Source organism: Clavelina lepadiformis, chromosome 4, assembly GCF_947623445.1.
Source record: "Clavelina lepadiformis chromosome 4, kaClaLepa1.1, whole genome shotgun sequence".
Lineage (NCBI taxonomy): Eukaryota > Metazoa > Chordata > Ascidiacea > Aplousobranchia > Clavelinidae > Clavelina > Clavelina lepadiformis.
Window position 1 is genome coordinate 21,067,599 of NC_135243.1, and position 19,107 is coordinate 21,086,705.

At 37.3% G+C, this 19,107-nt stretch overlaps 3 protein-coding genes across 3 annotated transcripts in view; 1 reads left to right on the top strand and 2 right to left on the bottom strand.

Annotated features, from left to right (window-relative positions):
- LOC143451382 (uncharacterized) overlaps positions 1 to 6,696 on the bottom strand; it is a 28,278-nt gene extending 21,582 nt beyond the window's left edge. Inside the window, exons 1-12 of the mRNA XM_076951877.1 lie at positions 6,508 to 6,696; positions 4,301 to 4,418; positions 3,825 to 4,039; positions 3,549 to 3,681; positions 3,000 to 3,266; positions 2,245 to 2,349; positions 2,062 to 2,145; positions 1,397 to 1,737; positions 1,113 to 1,278; positions 703 to 902; positions 270 to 373; positions 73 to 122 (exon numbers count right to left, since the gene is read on the bottom strand). Of these exons, the coding sequence (XP_076807992.1) occupies positions 73 to 122; positions 270 to 373; positions 703 to 902; positions 1,113 to 1,278; positions 1,397 to 1,737; positions 2,062 to 2,145; positions 2,245 to 2,349; positions 3,000 to 3,266; positions 3,549 to 3,681; positions 3,825 to 4,039; positions 4,301 to 4,418; positions 6,508 to 6,627 (1,903 nt within the window). The 5' untranslated portion in view covers positions 6,628 to 6,696. The remainder of the gene's footprint in view (positions 1 to 72; positions 123 to 269; positions 374 to 702; positions 903 to 1,112; positions 1,279 to 1,396; positions 1,738 to 2,061; positions 2,146 to 2,244; positions 2,350 to 2,999; positions 3,267 to 3,548; positions 3,682 to 3,824; positions 4,040 to 4,300; positions 4,419 to 6,507) is intronic.
- A 3,100-nt stretch (positions 6,697 to 9,796) lies between these two features.
- Positions 9,797 to 12,834, top strand: LOC143453126 (uncharacterized). Its single transcript, XM_076954285.1, has 2 exons — positions 9,797 to 11,044; positions 11,444 to 12,834. Exons 1-2 carry the CDS (start codon positions 9,828 to 9,830, stop codon positions 11,922 to 11,924), a joined length of 1,698 nt encoding a protein of 565 aa, XP_076810400.1. The 5' UTR covers positions 9,797 to 9,827; the 3' UTR covers positions 11,925 to 12,834.
- Positions 12,835 to 15,469: 2,635 nt separating this feature from the next.
- LOC143452766 (uncharacterized) lies at positions 15,470 to 18,820 on the bottom strand. The gene is made up of 4 exons (XM_076953853.1): positions 17,439 to 18,820; positions 17,129 to 17,284; positions 16,855 to 16,944; positions 15,470 to 16,583 (listed from the first exon to the last, which is right to left on the bottom strand). The coding sequence occupies exons 1-4, from the start codon at positions 18,396 to 18,398 to the stop codon at positions 16,458 to 16,460; spliced, it is 1,332 nt and encodes a 443-aa protein (XP_076809968.1). The 5' UTR covers positions 18,399 to 18,820; the 3' UTR covers positions 15,470 to 16,457.
- Positions 18,821 to 19,107: the final 287 nt, after the last annotated feature.

Here is a 19,107-nt window from a genome sequence, read left to right on the forward strand (position 1 = left end):
AAACAACATGTATCTAAATCATCTGCTTATGCTACTTTGTATCAAAACAGGCTTGCCTGCCAACACACATACCGTCAAAATTGGTATCACCACCAGGATGCAGCAGAGGGCGTTTCCCGTGTCTAAAATCAAGAATCAAATCAATCAAAGAATCAATCAATAAAAATCTAAAATTATACTTTCAAGTGCTGGTGCTTATGTTAAGTAAATGCTTATCTGCTGGTGCTTATCTTTTAAGAATACTTTTACAATGTTTGCATAAACCGTACCTCAGAAGATCAAAATCAGCAACTGGCATCGACTCCAGTAAGACAAAATTTCCAAAGTTCATTCCATCCATGCCTAAGCTGGATATAGAGTATTGGCTGTCCACCTACAATGATAACAACCATTAACTCCTCTTACTACTCTTAAACTTTTAATAAATAACAAACTTTTATTAAAGGTTATTAACTTTTATTATTTATTCAGTTTATTATTTACTTCAGATGACAGAAACAAAATGTGGTAACCGCTAGCAACCATTTTCATTGACTAATCTTTCACAAGTAAGAATAATAAAACCAGTAGATTTACAAAAAACCTACCAAATAAAGTTAACCGTTGAAATACTTGCTATATCATCGGTCAACCTAACTACATCTATACACATATTAACCACAGGGTTTACACAATATAATCAGGGTTTAAACTTTCACTTGCATTCCAGACGGTGGTTGGGTCCACCACAAAAGGTGGACCTAATTTTATATAATTTAACCAATCTTCTGGGAAGTCGAGCATTTCCCCTTCCAGTATATTTATTTCGTCCAAATTCGTCGCCTCAATTATCGATTCATGTAAGCTCTCTTGCAGCTGTGAGTTATAACTGATGTCATCTTCAGCATCACTGGCCAATGCATCTAAAACGAAGGATAAAACAGACTACATCAAATGAACAAAATCAAAGCGGAATTAATACCAGCACATTGTAAGCCTATGCATGGATAAAATATCCAATAGATCTTTGAAGATATTTCAAATTTGAAAGGAAACGCAAGGTTTTAAATCGACAGTATTTTTTACAAATTATTTGACATCATAATCCTTGAAAGAGATGCAGCTCAACAAACCTTCTCTTTCGAGATCTTCGTCGTCTCTCCCCCTTAACAAGGTTCTCTTAACAAGGTCATTTCCCCCCTTAACAAGGTTCTCTGCCTTGTTTTTAACAAATCTTGCAGCTCCTTTCATTTTTCCGAAAAACTTGTTTGCAATCTTCTTTGAAAAAAGTGGTTTTCGCTGCGTTCACAAAAACACACCATTTAACCCCCATATAGCAATGAGTAGTGATAATTACATCAACAAAAGGTGACATATACGACAAAAAATAATGATATAAATCGACACATGCACTAACCTTTTTCTTTTCTTTTTGACTTTCTACATCCTCAATGTCAAAGTACTCAGACACCTCGTCATCATCTTGTACGCCCGGAGTGTCATAAAACTGAGAATTTTGAGACCTTTGTGAGCTTTGTGACCTCTGTGACCTCTGAGACCTTTGTGACCTCTGAGACCATTGAGACCTGCTTTCATCCTCCTTTATGGCCTGAGTTTCAACGAACTGGGACACTTTATCTTCTTCAATAGGTCCTTGAGGCTCCAGGTAGCGGGACGCATCCGAGCCAGTGAAAAAAGAGTCCAAATTGGATAAGGTTGACACCAATGTTGTGGAAGGTGTTAGGGTAATTCCTGACCCTATCAAGAATACATCTTTTGTAAATTATAAATATCGACATTTATAAGTTAAAGTTACTTTTATTAAATCTGCCAAATATTAGACGATATGAAAACCCATTCCAAACGGTCAGTGTATTGGTATCAATAAAAAGTAAAATTCTTTGTAAAATGAACGTTTTTGAAAGGTGACAACTAAAAAACTAAGTTTGTGAATAATAACATCATTGTAAAAAATGCAAAAGTTTGATTTAGAAAAAAAAAAGTGTTTTGAAATCCTAAGTATTTTCAATATTGAATAACTTCAAACAAGAAATACATAATATCAAAACGATCAAATAATACCTTTCGTTAGCCACTTCCAAAACACACGATCATTGCGTAATATTCCGTGATAGTCTTCAAAATCTTGCAGACGCTGTTCGTCATCTGAAAATTAACCCCTGGTAAGTTTAACACGCCTAAAAGCAACACAACATTATGAACAGAGAATAATATAAAATCCTTCTAAATCTCATAACGTTGTACCCTCTTCACATTTAGGACAAGCGATGGTGCTGATGTCACAATCGTTAGATGCCGGCAGCATATACTGGTTGTAAGCTATCGGCGTATAGTTGCATTTTCCAGAACCTGAAGTTCAACATAGTAATTTGAGATCAGTTTCAGACGGAACAGCAAACATTGCATATACGAAGCAGTACATTATTTGAAAACAATATAGCCTCTCAATCTTGTATTACTATACATCTGCAAGTGAAATGTATCACCAACTTAACTTTTGATTCATTAAAAATGCCGCAGCTGGTTATGCGTAATAGATATAAAACAGCCAACACATTTTTGTACCTTTCAGAGAATGATTTTAGTTATAAACGTCTGCGGCAATGATGCACAACAATGTAGGCTAAAGAAATCTCTAAATACCGCTAGGGGGCTAAGAAAATTAAGAGGACTCAGAGAGTTAAGAGAATTAAGAGGACTAAAATGACTAAGAAAGCCAAGAGAATTAACGGAACCTAAGATGTCTATGGTATACTGCTTGCTTAGTTCTCTCAGGCCTCTAGCAGTATTTGGAGACGTTCTTAGGCTACAGTATTTTATAATTTACATTGCCTAAAGTAAATTTCAGTTGAGCAGTTTTTCTAACAAAGGCTACATTGTACTTGAAAATGATCCTGTATTTGAAATTTAAAATCAGACAAATTTATCTCTCCCTTTGAATTACAGCGTAATTGCAAAGTTTCCGCTAGATGTCTTTCTAATGTCAATAAGCGTTTCACCTTTATACCAAAGTAAATCCTCGATGACGATTTTGGGATGACGCTCCGTCTGCCTCAGAAGCCATTCACACAAATAGATAGGTACGGCTGCTCCAGCCGATGCATAGACCCCTAAAACGAAGGCTCCCATGTCTGATATGAACCAGTTAAACAAAATGCACGAAACAATGGATGTGACAAAGTGGCTTCCAACGCAGGCCCATCGTTCTGATCGACGAAAGCGAGTATATTTAAGTGGGCCGAACATGGAAAGCCACAAATGGAAATCTGTAAAAGAAGGGACGCTTTTTTGCACAAATATAATCGTAAACTTATATAAGTACTGTAGTTAATAAGCTTTATGTAGTTTTAGCAGCAGCAGCTGTAGTAGTAGTAACGTAGTAGTTGTATAATGTGGATCTTAAATGGTTGTAGCAAGCCTTACCTTCATTTTATCACTCACTGATGCAAGTTAACAACAATAGCAATTTTTAAGTAATGGGTGAGATTTATACTTTTGAGAGTTAAAACAATCAAACAATCGCTCTGGTTTAGTTGAAAATATTTTACCAGAAACTCCACGGGCAAGCCAGCCAAGTAGCAGCCTTCTATTTAAGTCATGTTCTGGGTCAACAACGCATAAGGTAACCTTGACTGGATCCAAAAACACTTCAATCCACTCGTGGTAGGGGAAGTACCAAACCTGAGAAAAATAAAAAACCTCAAGAACCCTTTCAGCATTCACTGCGTTGTGTGGAATGTTATCCAAAATTTAAAATGGCGTTCTCACAACAAAGCCTAACTCACAACGACAACATAAAACAACACCTTTCAATCCAAACTTACATTTTCTTTGCTTTTGTCTTCACTGAGATGTTTGACATGGACGCTACTCAGAAACCAACGCTTTTTGCGCTCAGCTGCGCCGCAAGCGACAATGATGTAATTAATTTCTCCCAGCGGCCATGCGGATGCGTACAAGTACATCTGACATCCAGCCTCATGAAGTCGAGAGTGGATTTCGGCATTGAACAAGAAAGTATTGCTTTCACCTCTGCTCCCTATTTTGCAGCATGTTACAGTATTATGGCAAGCGAATTATTTTTAAAACTTTATGTGCTCGCAACTAATTAATTGCCAGGGGCAAATTAAAGGGGGACATAAACAGTTAAAGACAACTACTTACTTACGCTGGTTGTTGGAAAATTAATTTTCTTCTAACATCGTTTTAAATTCAGTTTGAAATTACACAAGCACTTGCATTGAACTACAACTGAATCAATGTTGCTTAATTGTAATTCATCTACTATCACGAGATTTACCGATCAAACGCATGTAGACGTCCCCTTCGTGTCCACCGAATGGTCGGCATCCAATAGACATCGTGACCAGGTACCAGAAGGTCTTTTCCGGCTGAGAAGGCAGCCTGACGCCGTGGTGCTGCATGATGACATGTCGTATGTTATAACATAAACTAACAGTAGTGTAGGAACACATATACTAATTGTGCCAAGAAAAACTTGATTAATGCCCCGTTTGATTGTTATCGTTCAAAAAAGACTTCGATCATTTCCGCTACGATTGTTTCTGGGATTAAAAGCAGTTGTAACATGTAAATAACTTACTAAAACTTAGTCACTGCCCACCTTTACAGGACTGTACGTTACTATAGATAACCAATAGATAGTATAGATAACTACTTTTTGACAAGGTTATACTGATCACGGGATGTTGGTATCAGCGCTATAGACACACTCAGACAAGATTCGAGAGGCAAAACGCAACCATAGTTTGCCAAAACCTTTTAAATGCTGCGGTGCAACTATTGCTGCTGATGATCTTATATTTTAATGGGTCGATGCGGCAATTGTTAGTGTTGCGTAACACTCCGGGTTGCCAGTTTTGCTTTCCCGCCAAACTGAATTGATTTTCACGGCGAGACACAGGGATTTTCTCGAGGTAATGGCGCCAAATTTGCGAACAGCAGGCCGTGTGATATGACGTAATTGCAACGTCCCATCACGTTACTTAATGCCGTAGTTAAAAGTTGCTAGAACATAGCACAACTCAACAATGATTTGATCTACGCAAAACCGCTTATAAGCTATAACCTACGCTATTATTAAAGTTTTACCGCGATGTTTAGCTGGCTGCGTGTGCATAAGCACCATAGCGATTACAATTAAACATTTGAATAAAGTGATGACAACTTGATGCATGACTTCGGTACTTACTATACACATTCACTCATTTCTGCAAGTGGAACTATCTCACACGGGGTAAATATTAAAAGCTCATGGAATTTTCTAAGTAAGTGAGTGATGAAAATGTGTTTCCCTTGCCGGCAATCCATATCCTTCTGGCTAAAAAGTTATTACAGCCTAAATCGGTGGGCTTGCAATATTGATCTACTGTAAACTTCAATCCAGCATCGGAATTCCCTGACATAGCTTAACAATGCAGAAGGAACGAGCGAACACTGGCGAAACACAGATTAACCATAACCGTCAGTGCCATATGCTACTGTCAGAGTTTTGTGATATTAACTTGAGTATGGTTCGTTTTGTTTTGGCCCTGTTGGAAAGGAAAACCACGTGGGAAGATAAAATAAAATAGTTGCTATTACACTATATCAGCCCTATCAAAAGGACGGCTGTGAACAATGATGGTTTCGTATTACCGATAATTATATACCGTTTTGTTTACGTTTAATACGGGTAGGTCAATTCACCGTGCTTAAAGCGATCAATATTTATCAAGAAATTATATAATTTGACTTGATGCTTACTGTAATAGGGAATAGCCAAGAAACGATTAAGTATGAAGCTTTTATGTAAAGCGATCGTTACTAAACAAATGGCTGATGTTTTCTGCAAGGGTCGAATGTCTACGGCACGAGCGCTAACAACGGAACAATTACTTCTTCGTAACGATAACATGAATGTCGTCATTGCATCTATAAACCTACTAAATCTTTCCTTTTCAAAACGCTTAGATACCACTTTTGAGATGTCAGGTGAAACGCGGCGTCGGAGAACTCCCACAATCTCTTAATTGAACATAGCACAAACATCAAATTTTGTTATTAAACAAAGTTATTTATTTGCATTCACCAACTTGAACACTTTGCTTTGCTTAAAATTTTTTCATTTTTTCGTTACTGTATGTAATTTTCAATCACATCTACTGTACATTCTATTATTTAAGTCGTGTTTTGCCATAATTATCTTAATACTGTACATACTTTTCAGCAAAAACAACAAGCAAAATACGCTTTTACTTTGCCCAATAACAAGCGCATCCAAAGCATGGTGCATTTATCACGTGTCGTTGGTTAGACCAACTATCCCAAACTATCGCGGTAAAATGGTTGCAAGCGCATCATCCTTACGCAAAAATTTTCCTAAAGCAGCTTAAATTGATCATAGCAAACTATTCGGACAATGTGTACAGTAAAATAAATTAAATCCAGTCATTAAAAATCACTACCAAGGTTAAGAAAAAAAATACTGAAAATAGAACATCATACCCAGAAGTTTTTCTTGTATCTTCTTGCCATACAGACATAAATGCTGAGTGCAGTAATCACTCCAAAAATACATGACCCGGCTATGAACCATTGCACAGTCACGTCGTCGACAATATCCATAGTTTAATTGTCAAAATACCTCCAAAAACACTCGTAGCTTATCTGGTAAAGATAATTTTACCATAAAAACCACTTTTTTTCTCTTCTATATCCGCCCCTATTCATTTCTTACCTGTATTGGAAATCATTTGTTTGATTATTTAACGTAACAATAGAGCCATTTTGATGTAATTAACCCATTGTTAAAAGTAAGCAGATATAAAATGGTGGAGAGCAATAATAAAAAAGCAAATTATTATACTACTGATAGCACTCTAAAGTTAAGTTTTATTTTCTCTACACTTGTTGAGGAGACCATGGCCGCTATAGGGCTACTGTATTTCAAATGTGACTCCCAAACAAAATGAAATGTTGAGAAAGTTCGCTAACCAGACTTAATACGCGTAGCCTAGCAGATGAACGATGCTTAGCCTAGAAAATTTAATTTAATCAGGCCGAGCTGGAAATTAGAGATTTAGGTTGTACGTTGATATAATTATCACCTTAGAAGTTTAAAACTTCAAAAAATGATGATTCTTGGCTGTAAATTACATTTTCATCGACCAAGAACGCAATAAAATGTCCCAAACACTCACAATACACTGACGATTACATAGAAACAAAACAACTTGACACCTGTGTATTCTTCATGCAGTTAAATTTAGGTCCCATATAATTCGTCATGTGTTTGGAATAATCTACAGCAGAGCTTCTATTTCATCATGAATTTGCAGAAGGAATTTGCATTCATCACAAGCATTTCTATACTATTTAGTTAAACAAGACATTTGTCATTTATTGATGTAGCGGTTGCAGATGTAATCTCATTGTAAAGATATTTAATAGGTCTACGTAGGACTGTGTATCATACACGTGGCTACATATTACCATTGTGTCTTTTGTCCAACAACTAAATTTTTAACAGGACAAAAGTGTGTGTAGAAAATGCCTAAAGCCTGTTCCCATATGTCAGCGGTTGATATACGGAAGATATAAATTGTATTATATCCCGTTTAACAAGCTACCAGGTCACGTAAGCTGCTAGAACCGGTGAAAGTGCGACGTTCGTAAAAAAATCCATCCCCTAATTGTTTTCCCATTCTATTAGCGTCCGATATCCGATAGAGTGTCCGCATTTGTTTTAAACACGACGCCTTGCTATGCAAGCCTACTTTCTATGAGCAAACGGTGTTATAACGGGTAGGATAAGTATGTGAACAATGTCCGCTTCCTAAGATTATACAATGGGGTTCATCCTATCCCAAACCAGTTAACAACTTTAAGAGTTGATACGAACTTTTTCCTTCTTATTGCCGCCAGGAAGTAATGCTTGCTGCCAAAAAACATGTCTTCCCATTTATCCAGGCCAAACTGAGCATGAATGAGGGGCCTTGCTAAGTTAGTTAGATTGAAATTTGTGTTGAATTATTAATTGAAAACTCCTATTTCGTTACCCTGGATTTTGAGTAATCGTCACACGCAAACAGTTATAGTATATCGTGAAAACGTTGTCTGACGGCGACTCTGTCATGGATACTTTAAAGTAAACCGCAATATATTTTCGTGATGTTAAATACAGCTTCGTAATTTGCTATTCCCTGTAGGCAATTTCTGTATACTATCCCCGATTCATTTCGTCGCCTGTCTTACTTCTGTTCTGGGCGGTACGGGAACCTCAGATGCCAATAAAATGATTTTGTTTCAAAAAGAGGATATTTTAAAAGACAACAAGACTCAGATTAACCGAACTTGAAGTTAATTAAAGCTAAAATGCATGATGTTCCAAGTAACACGAATTGCGTCACAAGTATGAATTGTTTTTGTGGGTTGCTTAAGAAATGAGGACGAATCAGGTTTCAATCAATTGATCAAAGTTTTTGACAATGCGTTCCTTGTCTTGTAAGCCAGAAGCATTGTCGTGTGTAAGAGCATTCAAATCTTCTCTAAACCAAGGGAGGAAATTATCCAATTGCTGCAAAGCATTGTGCCTAGTCAATATATCCGTTGTTTCATGTAAAAAGAAAAAACTAACATAGGGTTCGCATCCACACACTGGTTGTTTGTGCTATCCGCGTGCGTGAAATGTGTGATATGCACACACGCGTAACATTTACGAAATTCTCCAATATCGATTTATTGAGTCATTTCACGAAGTGAGCGTGGAATAAAACTTCACGAATTTTCTGAACGGTTACAGCGCGAAATACGTTTATAGTGCTTTGAAGATAGAACCCATTGCAGGGTAAGCATTTCAAGGAACAAACTTAGCTCAGTCATAATACTGCTTTCAAAACTTGGCAATGACACATTAAAATTAACTTTAATGTGTCGGATTCATTGGCGCAAAAGCTTTGATGATTTTGCTGAGATAATCTTAGTGCATGCAGGTGAAATAAAGGCAAGGATTTCTTTCCGCTTTTTCTCATAGACGGGTTGTGCAGAACGGACAAGAAAAGTTACATTCGCTCGAATATAGCCTGACACGTAATTTATAACTACACATAAGTTCAGGCGATAACAACAACAACGGCATTGGGAAATCGATTAAGGTTAAGGTTTTTCTCGTTAAAATTAAAAATAACGTCGACGATAAATCATATACGAAATCGTACATAGCGAAAACCAGCAGAAATCCTCATCCGTTTTGGCAGAGTTAGGAATTATCTTTAATTTCTAGGAAAAGAACGACTTGCCATCGGATCGTCATTTCTCTGTCTTAGAATTGTCATCAGTCATTCGGAAAGGAAAGCTCGGTTGTCGGTGAAGAAACGTAGTCTTTCGTTGATCTGTCACAACAGAGGAAACGCTGCACAGAATTGATTACTCTGTGGTTCTTATCCCTCACCGGACAGCGAAATGTATAGAACCGATCAGAGTTTAGGATTAAACCGACTGATATAGATTTTTCCGCCCCGCGACCTTGCAGGGTTGTTGCGCTAACAGTTTTGTTAGTGGCAGATTGGTTTAGGATTTTTATTTTTATTTTCAAGTATAAAATATTTTAGCAGTGTTTATTATTAAGAATTGATTCTTTCTATACGTAAATATGAAAGTTTTCAATAGACTGATGTTAGATCACTTCAAAAAATTGACATTTTTTGTAAACTTTGAATAGCCTAGAGAGCTTCAACTAAAATATTTTAAAGTTCAACGATGATATGATTCCTATTTGCTTTTCAATTTCAGATACGACTACGTAATTGTCTACTGACGTAATTAACATGTTTAGTGCTGTTCAAAGACAGCACAGTTATCTAGGAGCGTCTCCAAACATACATAAGAGTGATGTCATCGAGCTTCAGCACGTGCCGCCACCGTTGTTGATGGCGGTAAACTCAAATATCGAGATAAAAAGCAACAGCGGCCAGTACACGTCACGTGGTCAATGCATGATGCTACGACATGACTTGGGTCGATATGCTGGGCAAGACTGTGTGGGGGTTTGCTCTGGTTCTGGGGAAATTCCCGTCACAACGGCCGCGGCTGTACTCGCGTCCAACGACGACATGATTTCAAACCAAAGCGGCGTCGACTCAGATGTTTCCTTGTACCAAAGCGATGCCAGCGATTTTAATGGCACCGTCGGCTCGTCGTCGGAACCCGGCGAGGTAGACGTGGATTTCCTCGATACTATTTTACTAGAAAACGAAAGAAGGAACTCGAACCTCGAGAACAGCGGGATGTTTTACCCCGGCAATACTCTCGCAAACATCGGCTATTTGCCAAAGATTTCGTCGGGCGAAACTGGTTTCACCTTGGAAAACAAGTCAGGCGATGTGACAGCAAACGATTCGATCGTTATGGACAAATCCCTGCTGTATTCCAGCGCCAACATGAACAACAACGCTATCTATTCCACCGACCTACCGAATTACTCTTGCAGCTTTGCATCGATGAAACCTTATGCCGACTTTCGCACGTTGCCAAGAGAAGAACCTCACCCCCAAAGACATGGTTCAAATCTTGACAACTTTGCAAGACATTCCGCCGACACTAATTTGAAGCGTTCCATCAAAACCGAAGCACAACAGGATGAGTACATGTGGAAGGAACTAAAGCCGGTATTTGATAAGCTAAAGCATTCCGTTGCGCCAACACCTCCAGTCGGTAGTCCAGTCAATTCGTTTTCAAACCTCCCGCCAATTTCTCTGTTGACCACTAAATCGTACCCATCCCAACCTGCCAGTTACCAATTGGTAAATGAGGATTTCAGTAACACTGGTACCCATTACACAACGCTCTCCTCAAAGTACGCCAACAGCAGAGCATGCTTGGAGGAGGCGAGTGAGTGGACGCAGCGGAAAAGAAAAAAATCTGCAGCATCGGAAGAGGATCAACTAAATGATTCTGGTGGAAGTTTTTTCGGACAGAGGGCGCGATCTCAAAGCGTATCTGACATGAGTGAAACGCTCTTCAACGAAAGATCTTTATCTAGATAGTAAGCGAAGATTATTTTTTTCTTGAGTAGTGGACATATTAAATAGCAACTTTCCAGGTTCTTGTTGCTTGTAAATTAATCAGCATGGACTCGTGCATGTATGCACTTACGCATCAATAGCCTATACCAGCTTGCCTGGATTTGTAGTCATAAATTACCATTTTACATAAAAACATAAATGAGACTAAAAAGATATAGCTCACGTTTTAATAGACAACCAAATACTATAATTATACTTGATAACTTGACGTAGTGCGGATATATAACGTGTAATTTAAGCATATAGATATATAGCTTATACAAAGAATATATGTAGGCTATGTATGTATATATATAAACCACTTTTTATATCGTGGTCTGCACTAATCAAGGTTCTAAAACATTTTCGCTGGTTTACAGCAATTCATCGACAACTGGCCTAGAGATACCGGAAACGACGTCAAGATCCGCTGCTTTGAAGACTGTGGCCAGCACAGTGATGTCGGGTATCGCTCGAAAGCGACGCGCTCACAGCATGGCGGCTGCTCCTTCAGCAGCGAATCCGTCAGATTCCGAACCGCGCAACTTGAAGCGCTTACAAAGCAACGAAAGGGAAAGATTACGAATGCACCAACTGAACGACGCTTTTCAGGCCCTAAGGGACATCTGCCCGCAGGTAAAGCACGACCGGAAACTTTCCAAAATTGAAACCTTAACCCTGGCTCACAATTATATAGTCTCTCTCAGTCGCATGGTGGTTGCCCTCGAGAAGACCTTAAATGCCAGCCCGGAAAATCTGAAGGAAGTAAGCCTAGGGCTTTCGGAAATTTTGCACTCGGTTGAAAGTGAAAAAGACAGGGTGCAAAACGACTTTTCGATTGAAAACTCTGAAGGGCGCTAAAAGTTTGATTGACACAAATCATAAAGCTTGTTCGACGCTTAAAACATGCAGATTTAAATATCGTTCAGTCAATTTCCGAAATGTAAAGTTATTTATTGTACAGTTAATTAATATCGCAGCAACATAGACGCTTCTGTAAGAGTTGCTGTTGTGCCATAATCATATAATGATGTTGCCAAATGCATTTTATTCTATTTTTCATCAAAAGGCCAAAGGAGTAATAAATAGTACATTTGTATTGCCATAATATTGTTATAGTTTTGTTTTAATGTCTTAAGCCAAGTTTTTAGTCATCATAAATAATGCAAAAAATTAGTGGACATCACATAATATAAATAAGATTCCTCTGCGGACGATTTACGTCTGTTAGCAAATGTCGTATAAATCCGAAAACCAGCCAGAAATATTAACAACTGTCGGATTATTTCATTTTTTGTTGTGTGTAATTTTTTCCGAACGACCTTTTATATTGTTATGTTGTTACCTGTTGCAAATTCGACGTTGCAAAAATGGCATCAATTTTGTACGATTTTTAAGTTTTGAGATAAGTTTTTGAGATGTTTTGAGATTTTTTGAGATATTTGTTTACGCAGACGTTTTTGCATTTTATTTCGTGCTTTTTGAACCTCAAGGTTTTTGCCGACTTCAAAGAAGTTTCAAAATTCTGTTTAAAGTCAGCAATCGAATTTTAAAAATTGCATTTCTTTTGCAAACTATGCATTCTTATTTGACAATCCAGATTCATTTTATGTGACGTATTGGTAGGAAACAAAACACCTAAAAATACTGTAAACAAATGCACATGTTTTAATTGAACTAATATCTTGCAAATGTTATGGTTACTTTTAAAAAAAGTGCTTACAATTTTATGTTGTATAGTAGGAAAAAGGATTTTGAATAAAATTTATTTCCAACATCTAACGACTGTTTGAGCGCATACTCACCTAACCAGTCATAACAACAAACTTTAGCGTTTTCACGTCTGTTCGATCAATAGAAATTAGTTGTTTCACAGTAAATGCCGCTGTTGTTTAAAAAACGAAGTGTGTTGTATATATCTGTGCTAGAAAAACAATGATAAACTCTGCTTATAGTTGTCAGTTGGTTTGAAATGAAACTGTGGGAATTGTTGACAAACGTCGGGATATCGATTGTTTAACTTAATAGTACACAGATCGCATGCTATAAAGTTCAGATTTCTTTGAAGTATTGTAAACGATTCAATGAAGATCGTAGACGTATTCCGATAATTAAAGCATTCATGTGTCGAAACACTTCATAGACGTGCCTATTGAAAATATCCCATAACGGAAATCAATCAATCGGCATTCTTGTGCACGAGAAAAGCAGTTAGCTTCTATGCTGTATCTATGCAGAGCTCACAGCTGAAATCGATAATAGAAATGGATAAACAAAAAGCGGACAGACTGCAGCGAGTATGTGTATTTTCTTTTGAAGCTTAAATTAACAGTAGCCCAATTAACAATAACTGTTTTCGATATTGCTCAGCTGCATTCCAGGTGTAGGATTTGATGTATTATGAAAGCCTAAATTGTAGCAACCACTGTAGCTTATGACAATGGCATGTTTGGAAAAGTTAAATACACACTGGTTCATAAATTAAAACAAATATTGCTTAAAAACAAGTTTAAAGTTAAAAGGTGAACGCAGAGTTTTATCACAACCAATGGGAACTTCGAAACAATGTGTCAGTTGTTGGTTAGAACTATAGTTTGAAATGTCAACGTTTAACAAAAATACGATTCTTACATAAGTGTAGGTAACAAAAAATGTACAAATTAATTTCAAATAACGTTTTCAGATGAGTGTAATTTATAGCGATTTTCTATAACGTTTTCGAAGTCTTTAACATTTCACATAAGATACGCTAAAAAGCTTTCGTCCACACCGCCTTGCTGCTTTTTTCTACTCTTGACTTTCTTCTTTTCTACTTTTCTACTTTTCTTTTTTTCTTTTCTCTTTTTTTTCTCATTTCTTCTTTTCTGCGAAATTTCCCAAGGAACGATATCCGCTACGATATACCAGACGATAAACTGTAAGATAGAAGACGATACACACGCGCCCACAACGGAAGGTTTTTCTTGCTTATTTTCTTTCCACCCTCTTTGGATTCCTTCTTGGATTCATGCGATTGTTCATCCCTCACAAACATCTTTTCGTTGTAGAGCTTGATCAGTTCTCGGAGAGATTTTAAGATCTTCCTGTTCACAGCTGAGACTGCCTTGACCTGTTCTCGAGAAAAGTTGCAAAAGATGTTCACATCATTGACTGCCATTAGCTTGAAAGCTGTCATCTTGTGATGAAGCTCCAAGGGAGATTTTCCGTAATCAAGAATGGACAATTCTGTGCCGGCTTTTGTTGGGTAGATACGTACGTGTAAGAAAATAAACTCTTTTGTTTTATCATTCATTAACTTATTCCTGTTTGGTAGCCAACTTTAAAAACATAGCCTGTACATAGAATATGTGTAGGCTAATCAATTTTCGTCTGTAAGGTTGCCAGTAAATGAATTAATAAAAAGTTGACAATTTACTTATAAACAACGCAGCTATTTTAGGCTTATTTAGCGTACTTATAACAAATGATCAAAATGTAAGGTCAATGCATGAAAAGCATCATCTGTGTGACGCAAAATACTTCGCTGAAGTGGTGAAAGCGAGTTTTCTTTTTGTTATTTTCCTGCACTGCCACCTTCCGGAAAAAATATTATTAAATATGAGGGCGCAAAACTGAAGCAACTGTTGTAAACTACAATGATGTAAATAGAAATGGAGTTGTGATGTTTTTAAACTATTAGCTTTTCTGTTAATTTTCATTTACAAGCCATACATAGATACAATAATCCCAAGTTCCTGCAATATTCGAAGTCCTTCAAACATGGGCAATAGAATGTTGCTTAAGGTATCAAGTGTTTCGCCTCACATCCAACGCCATGGAACGGATTATTTTGACGCAATCTTAAATTCTTAACAGAAGGTAATTTTGAAATTTTTTGAAAAGAATTAAACGAAGCTAACTTGCTGTAAAGGACTAACATTTTTTCAGCCGATACGAAACACGTTATAAGTTATTTTTTATTCAAGTTACTACTTGTCTTATTTTCACAAAAAGCAGTTAACTTCCTCCGCTGTTTCCAGCAAAACCTAGTGACAGCAAAGTTCTGCCTTCATATTGCCAAGAAAAGCAGGTATGACTAGAAAAAGCTGATGGATGCCAGTTAGATATTTCAATTGGGGCAAAATTGCTTTGAAAACTAACTTATTGCTGAGCACGCTCCATTAGCTGTGATAATATTTTATTAACTATGCATATATAGAGAGAGGTTAAACTGTGCTTAACCAAATTTTAGCGTTTAGGCCTATGTGTTAAAAAACACTTTAACGCAACAACTTTCAAATAAACAATTGCTGGGAAGTAGCTTGATTGAGCGGGGCACGGTGTGTACCGGTCGGTGATGGCAGAGGTTCATTTACGAGCCCAGACCAAAATACATATAAAACATACGTCATCATTCGTTCACAGAGAGCTCTAAAAAAATTTAAGCGGGTTATTCCAGCTTGCGAAGACAGAAAAATTACGTTTGTTTTAATCACCGCAGCCCATTTTATTTCGACTACTGACAAAAGCAAGGCAACGTAGCTAAAAATTAAAAAACACAAATAAATAATGCCCAACAAATGCAATTACAACAATTTCAACAGAAATAAATCTTCTTTAGTCCGTAAGCAGCCTATGTAAAGTATAGTACAATTAACGGGCGAAAAGTGCTGAGTGAACCAAAGCAGGCAATTTTGTAAAAGTTGATGCGACACATCCACTTTACGTCTATGATACACTTTGCATAGGTCAAGGTGCAAAAAGGTGAAGCAAGCTACGAGCATATCGTGCGACATAGATTTTCAGTAAAATGGGAAACACTTTAAAATGTTAGTACGCTTTGTAAAGGAAACCGCTTCGTTTGCAATACGCATGAGAGCGCAAATGAACGCACAGAATCAAAATCTTAGAGTCAAAAGCATTAGTCTGTGACACTGTGATATTTCTATAATTGGCTTCAATAGACAATTTTTAACCAGCTTCAAAGAATTATCGCTTCATGACTTAGATCACAAGAACAGCAGGAAGTGCATGGTAAGTGCGGCTGAAATTTAATGGTTAAATATACAATGGAATGGGTTTCGTCAGCACAGCGGCAGGTCTGAGGAATAATTTACCGCCAATCTGCACACACATGAACTTTATAACGCCGGAACACAAAGATAACAGTTATTTGTGGTCACAAATTGGTTGTCTATGCGGTCATTACATGCACGGTGAATTGATTTTGGACTTCTTGAAAGAAATATTTAACAATAGAATTATGTAAGGAATAAACGGTCAACACTGCGGAATACACTCTGATAATGACACTTCAAACGCTACATTAAGCTCGCTTGACATAATAAGCGCACAGATGTAGCGCTTCATTAACAACAAAGAATAAAATCAATAATTTTGCGGATTAGTGGTTTACTAAACGTCTAATATTGGAGGGTCGGTGTACGATGAAAGTTTTGGCGATGTTGGTTGGGAGCACTTAACTTCAGTGAGTGGCGCTGATGTTTGCTCGTACGTGGTCTGGTTAGCTGATATTGGTTCCTTTAAAGAAATCAAAATACAATAACAATGTCCACAGAAAGACGTATTCAAAAAGCAACGACTATTCATTAGTGTACAAAACAGTTTGACACAGCATTTTTCATACAGTCAGTACAAACTTTGTTAAACTGGTTTCACTGGTACAACGTTTCATCGAGCAACAAGCAATTAGCCTGAAGCTAAGACTTAAACAAGTGCTGTGTCATGCAAAAAAAGGCCGTGGTCTATGTGCAATATTCACAGGAAGTCAAACTAGAGCACTCCAACATACCACTGTTATGGATGAGCTTTGCAGTGCTGTCGCCAATTCTCTTCGGGCATGTCGTATCACAAAGATCATTAAACCAATTCCAATTGCCACCTTGAAATGAAAAATGACACCAGAGTGGAAAGATATGAAATAGCCGTATGTACATTTTGAAAACTGTTTAGACACTCATATTTAATAAGACACTTAGGTTGGTTGGAAGCCTTTGGTTACCTGTATATATATATATACATGTATATATATATACAGCATATGAGAATTACTGTTGCAACATTACCTGCAGAAAAAACAACATATAACCTCCGGCAGAATTTTGCTTCATAAGCTGGTCCATGGAACGAAATGTTGAACCGATGTAACAGTTTAAAACTTGGGAGGGCAACAACCCAATATTTGAGGCAAGAACATAGTATCGAAGGCTAATGTTTGAAACCTAACGAAATCGAAAGTGTCTAATATTCATCACCTATAATTGCCAACACACCGAAAGCTACATAATATTCCTTACATAAAACACAAATTTAGTTAAACTATAAACGTTACATAACAGTAAAATTATCTGACTCAATTTTCTTGCAATTACTCACAGCAAAGAGGCCATTTTGAAATCCAAATGGTATTGGAGTAAGCCGAGTGAGTGCCACCACTTTCAACCCAGATGACCCTTCAATAACTTGCAAAATTGCTTCAATTTGATTAAAATTAGATCGTCTTTGTAGTAACTTCATCACGCAAGTGGAAAAATATTTCTTGCAGATAATGTGTGCTACAGCAACACCAAAAGTCACAGAAAAAACAACGACTGGGATTGAGAGGAAAAATCCATAGAGGTAGCCGGCCGCTAGGTTCAAAATTACATAACCCCACAGCATTGGAAAAGAAACAAGCGTAAAAAGTATAATGAACAAAAACACAGAAGTCACTTGATTGATGTTCTCAAAGTAGAGTAAAACCTGTATCATAACACTTGTATCCTGAGTTAGGTTCCATAATATCAAACATCCTACGGCCAAAAGCAAAGATGCCCATATAAGCACGCAGTGCTGAGCACAACAAAATTTGCATATACTTTTTTCTTCATGGACCTTGCATAAATAACAACACATCTCTGTGTTGCAAGGGTGCTTGTTATAATTGGAGTATCCAATAGATTTGAAAGTTTTTGGTAGAAAGGCATCGACACAGGGGACAAACGGATAACACAGGAGATTCAGAAGAAAGCTCAATATCCTTCTGGTAAAACTCACTATAGAATGGGTGCAAGTGCAACAAGACGTAGAAGAGCGAGCACATGCTTGCTGCAGGCAAGTTGTGCCGTTGTAGTTTGCAACGTAGGCCTGGCATATTGACTGTTGGGAGTTTTCCACTGCAGCATCATATAGATTGTCGGATTCTTCCAAGATCGGTTTGGAAGTTTCTTCTCCTGGGGCTGAAGTTGTGCCTTTTAAAACATATCCAACCGCCAAAACTGCTCCTCGGAATTTCAGTACAAATTGTTCGACTGATACAAATGCATTTTTAATGCGATTACCAACTGAGTGCATCATAATTCAACACATGCCAATGTACTTTAACATTTTCGGCATACACACACAGGGCTCTGTGAAAATGCAATCATATTTTAGGTGTAAGTTAAATGCCACAACTTTATGAAATTTTAGCCAACCAGAAGATTAACAAAATATGCCAACAATTTCCTGTACTAAGTTAACAATGTTTACTACATACACGTTATGAGAATGTTATTTCGATTCGTGCTTAATGTACCTAACGTTACCTAAAACTAGTGGTAGAACGATTCCAAAATTTTTACCAATACTGACCCAATATATGTTTAATGCAAAACTAAAATAACTTAGGTACCAAGTCAAGACCTGTGAAACATTATACCATTTCTATTCACTAATTAGCCCGACAGAAAAGTGTGGTAGTTTTCCAAGAGGCATATAGTGGTAAGTGTAGCAGCTGCACGTACAAGATTCATAAACAAGTACACCAAAAATTTTTCGACTTCGTGTTGTTTTATAATAAACAAACCGAATTCTTGTTAAAAACTGCCTTACTGGTTTGTGGGCAAGAAATCAAACAGGCAAACACAAAAATTTTGGCATGATGACGTGCAATGAATCCTCAATTCTTTGTTTATTTATTATAGTTTTGCGTTCAAACAACCAGTTTTTCTTGGTGTATTTATAATAAATCGGGTAGGCCTCGATGATTTAAACATTCGGCGTTCACGTTCATGAATTTGGTGCG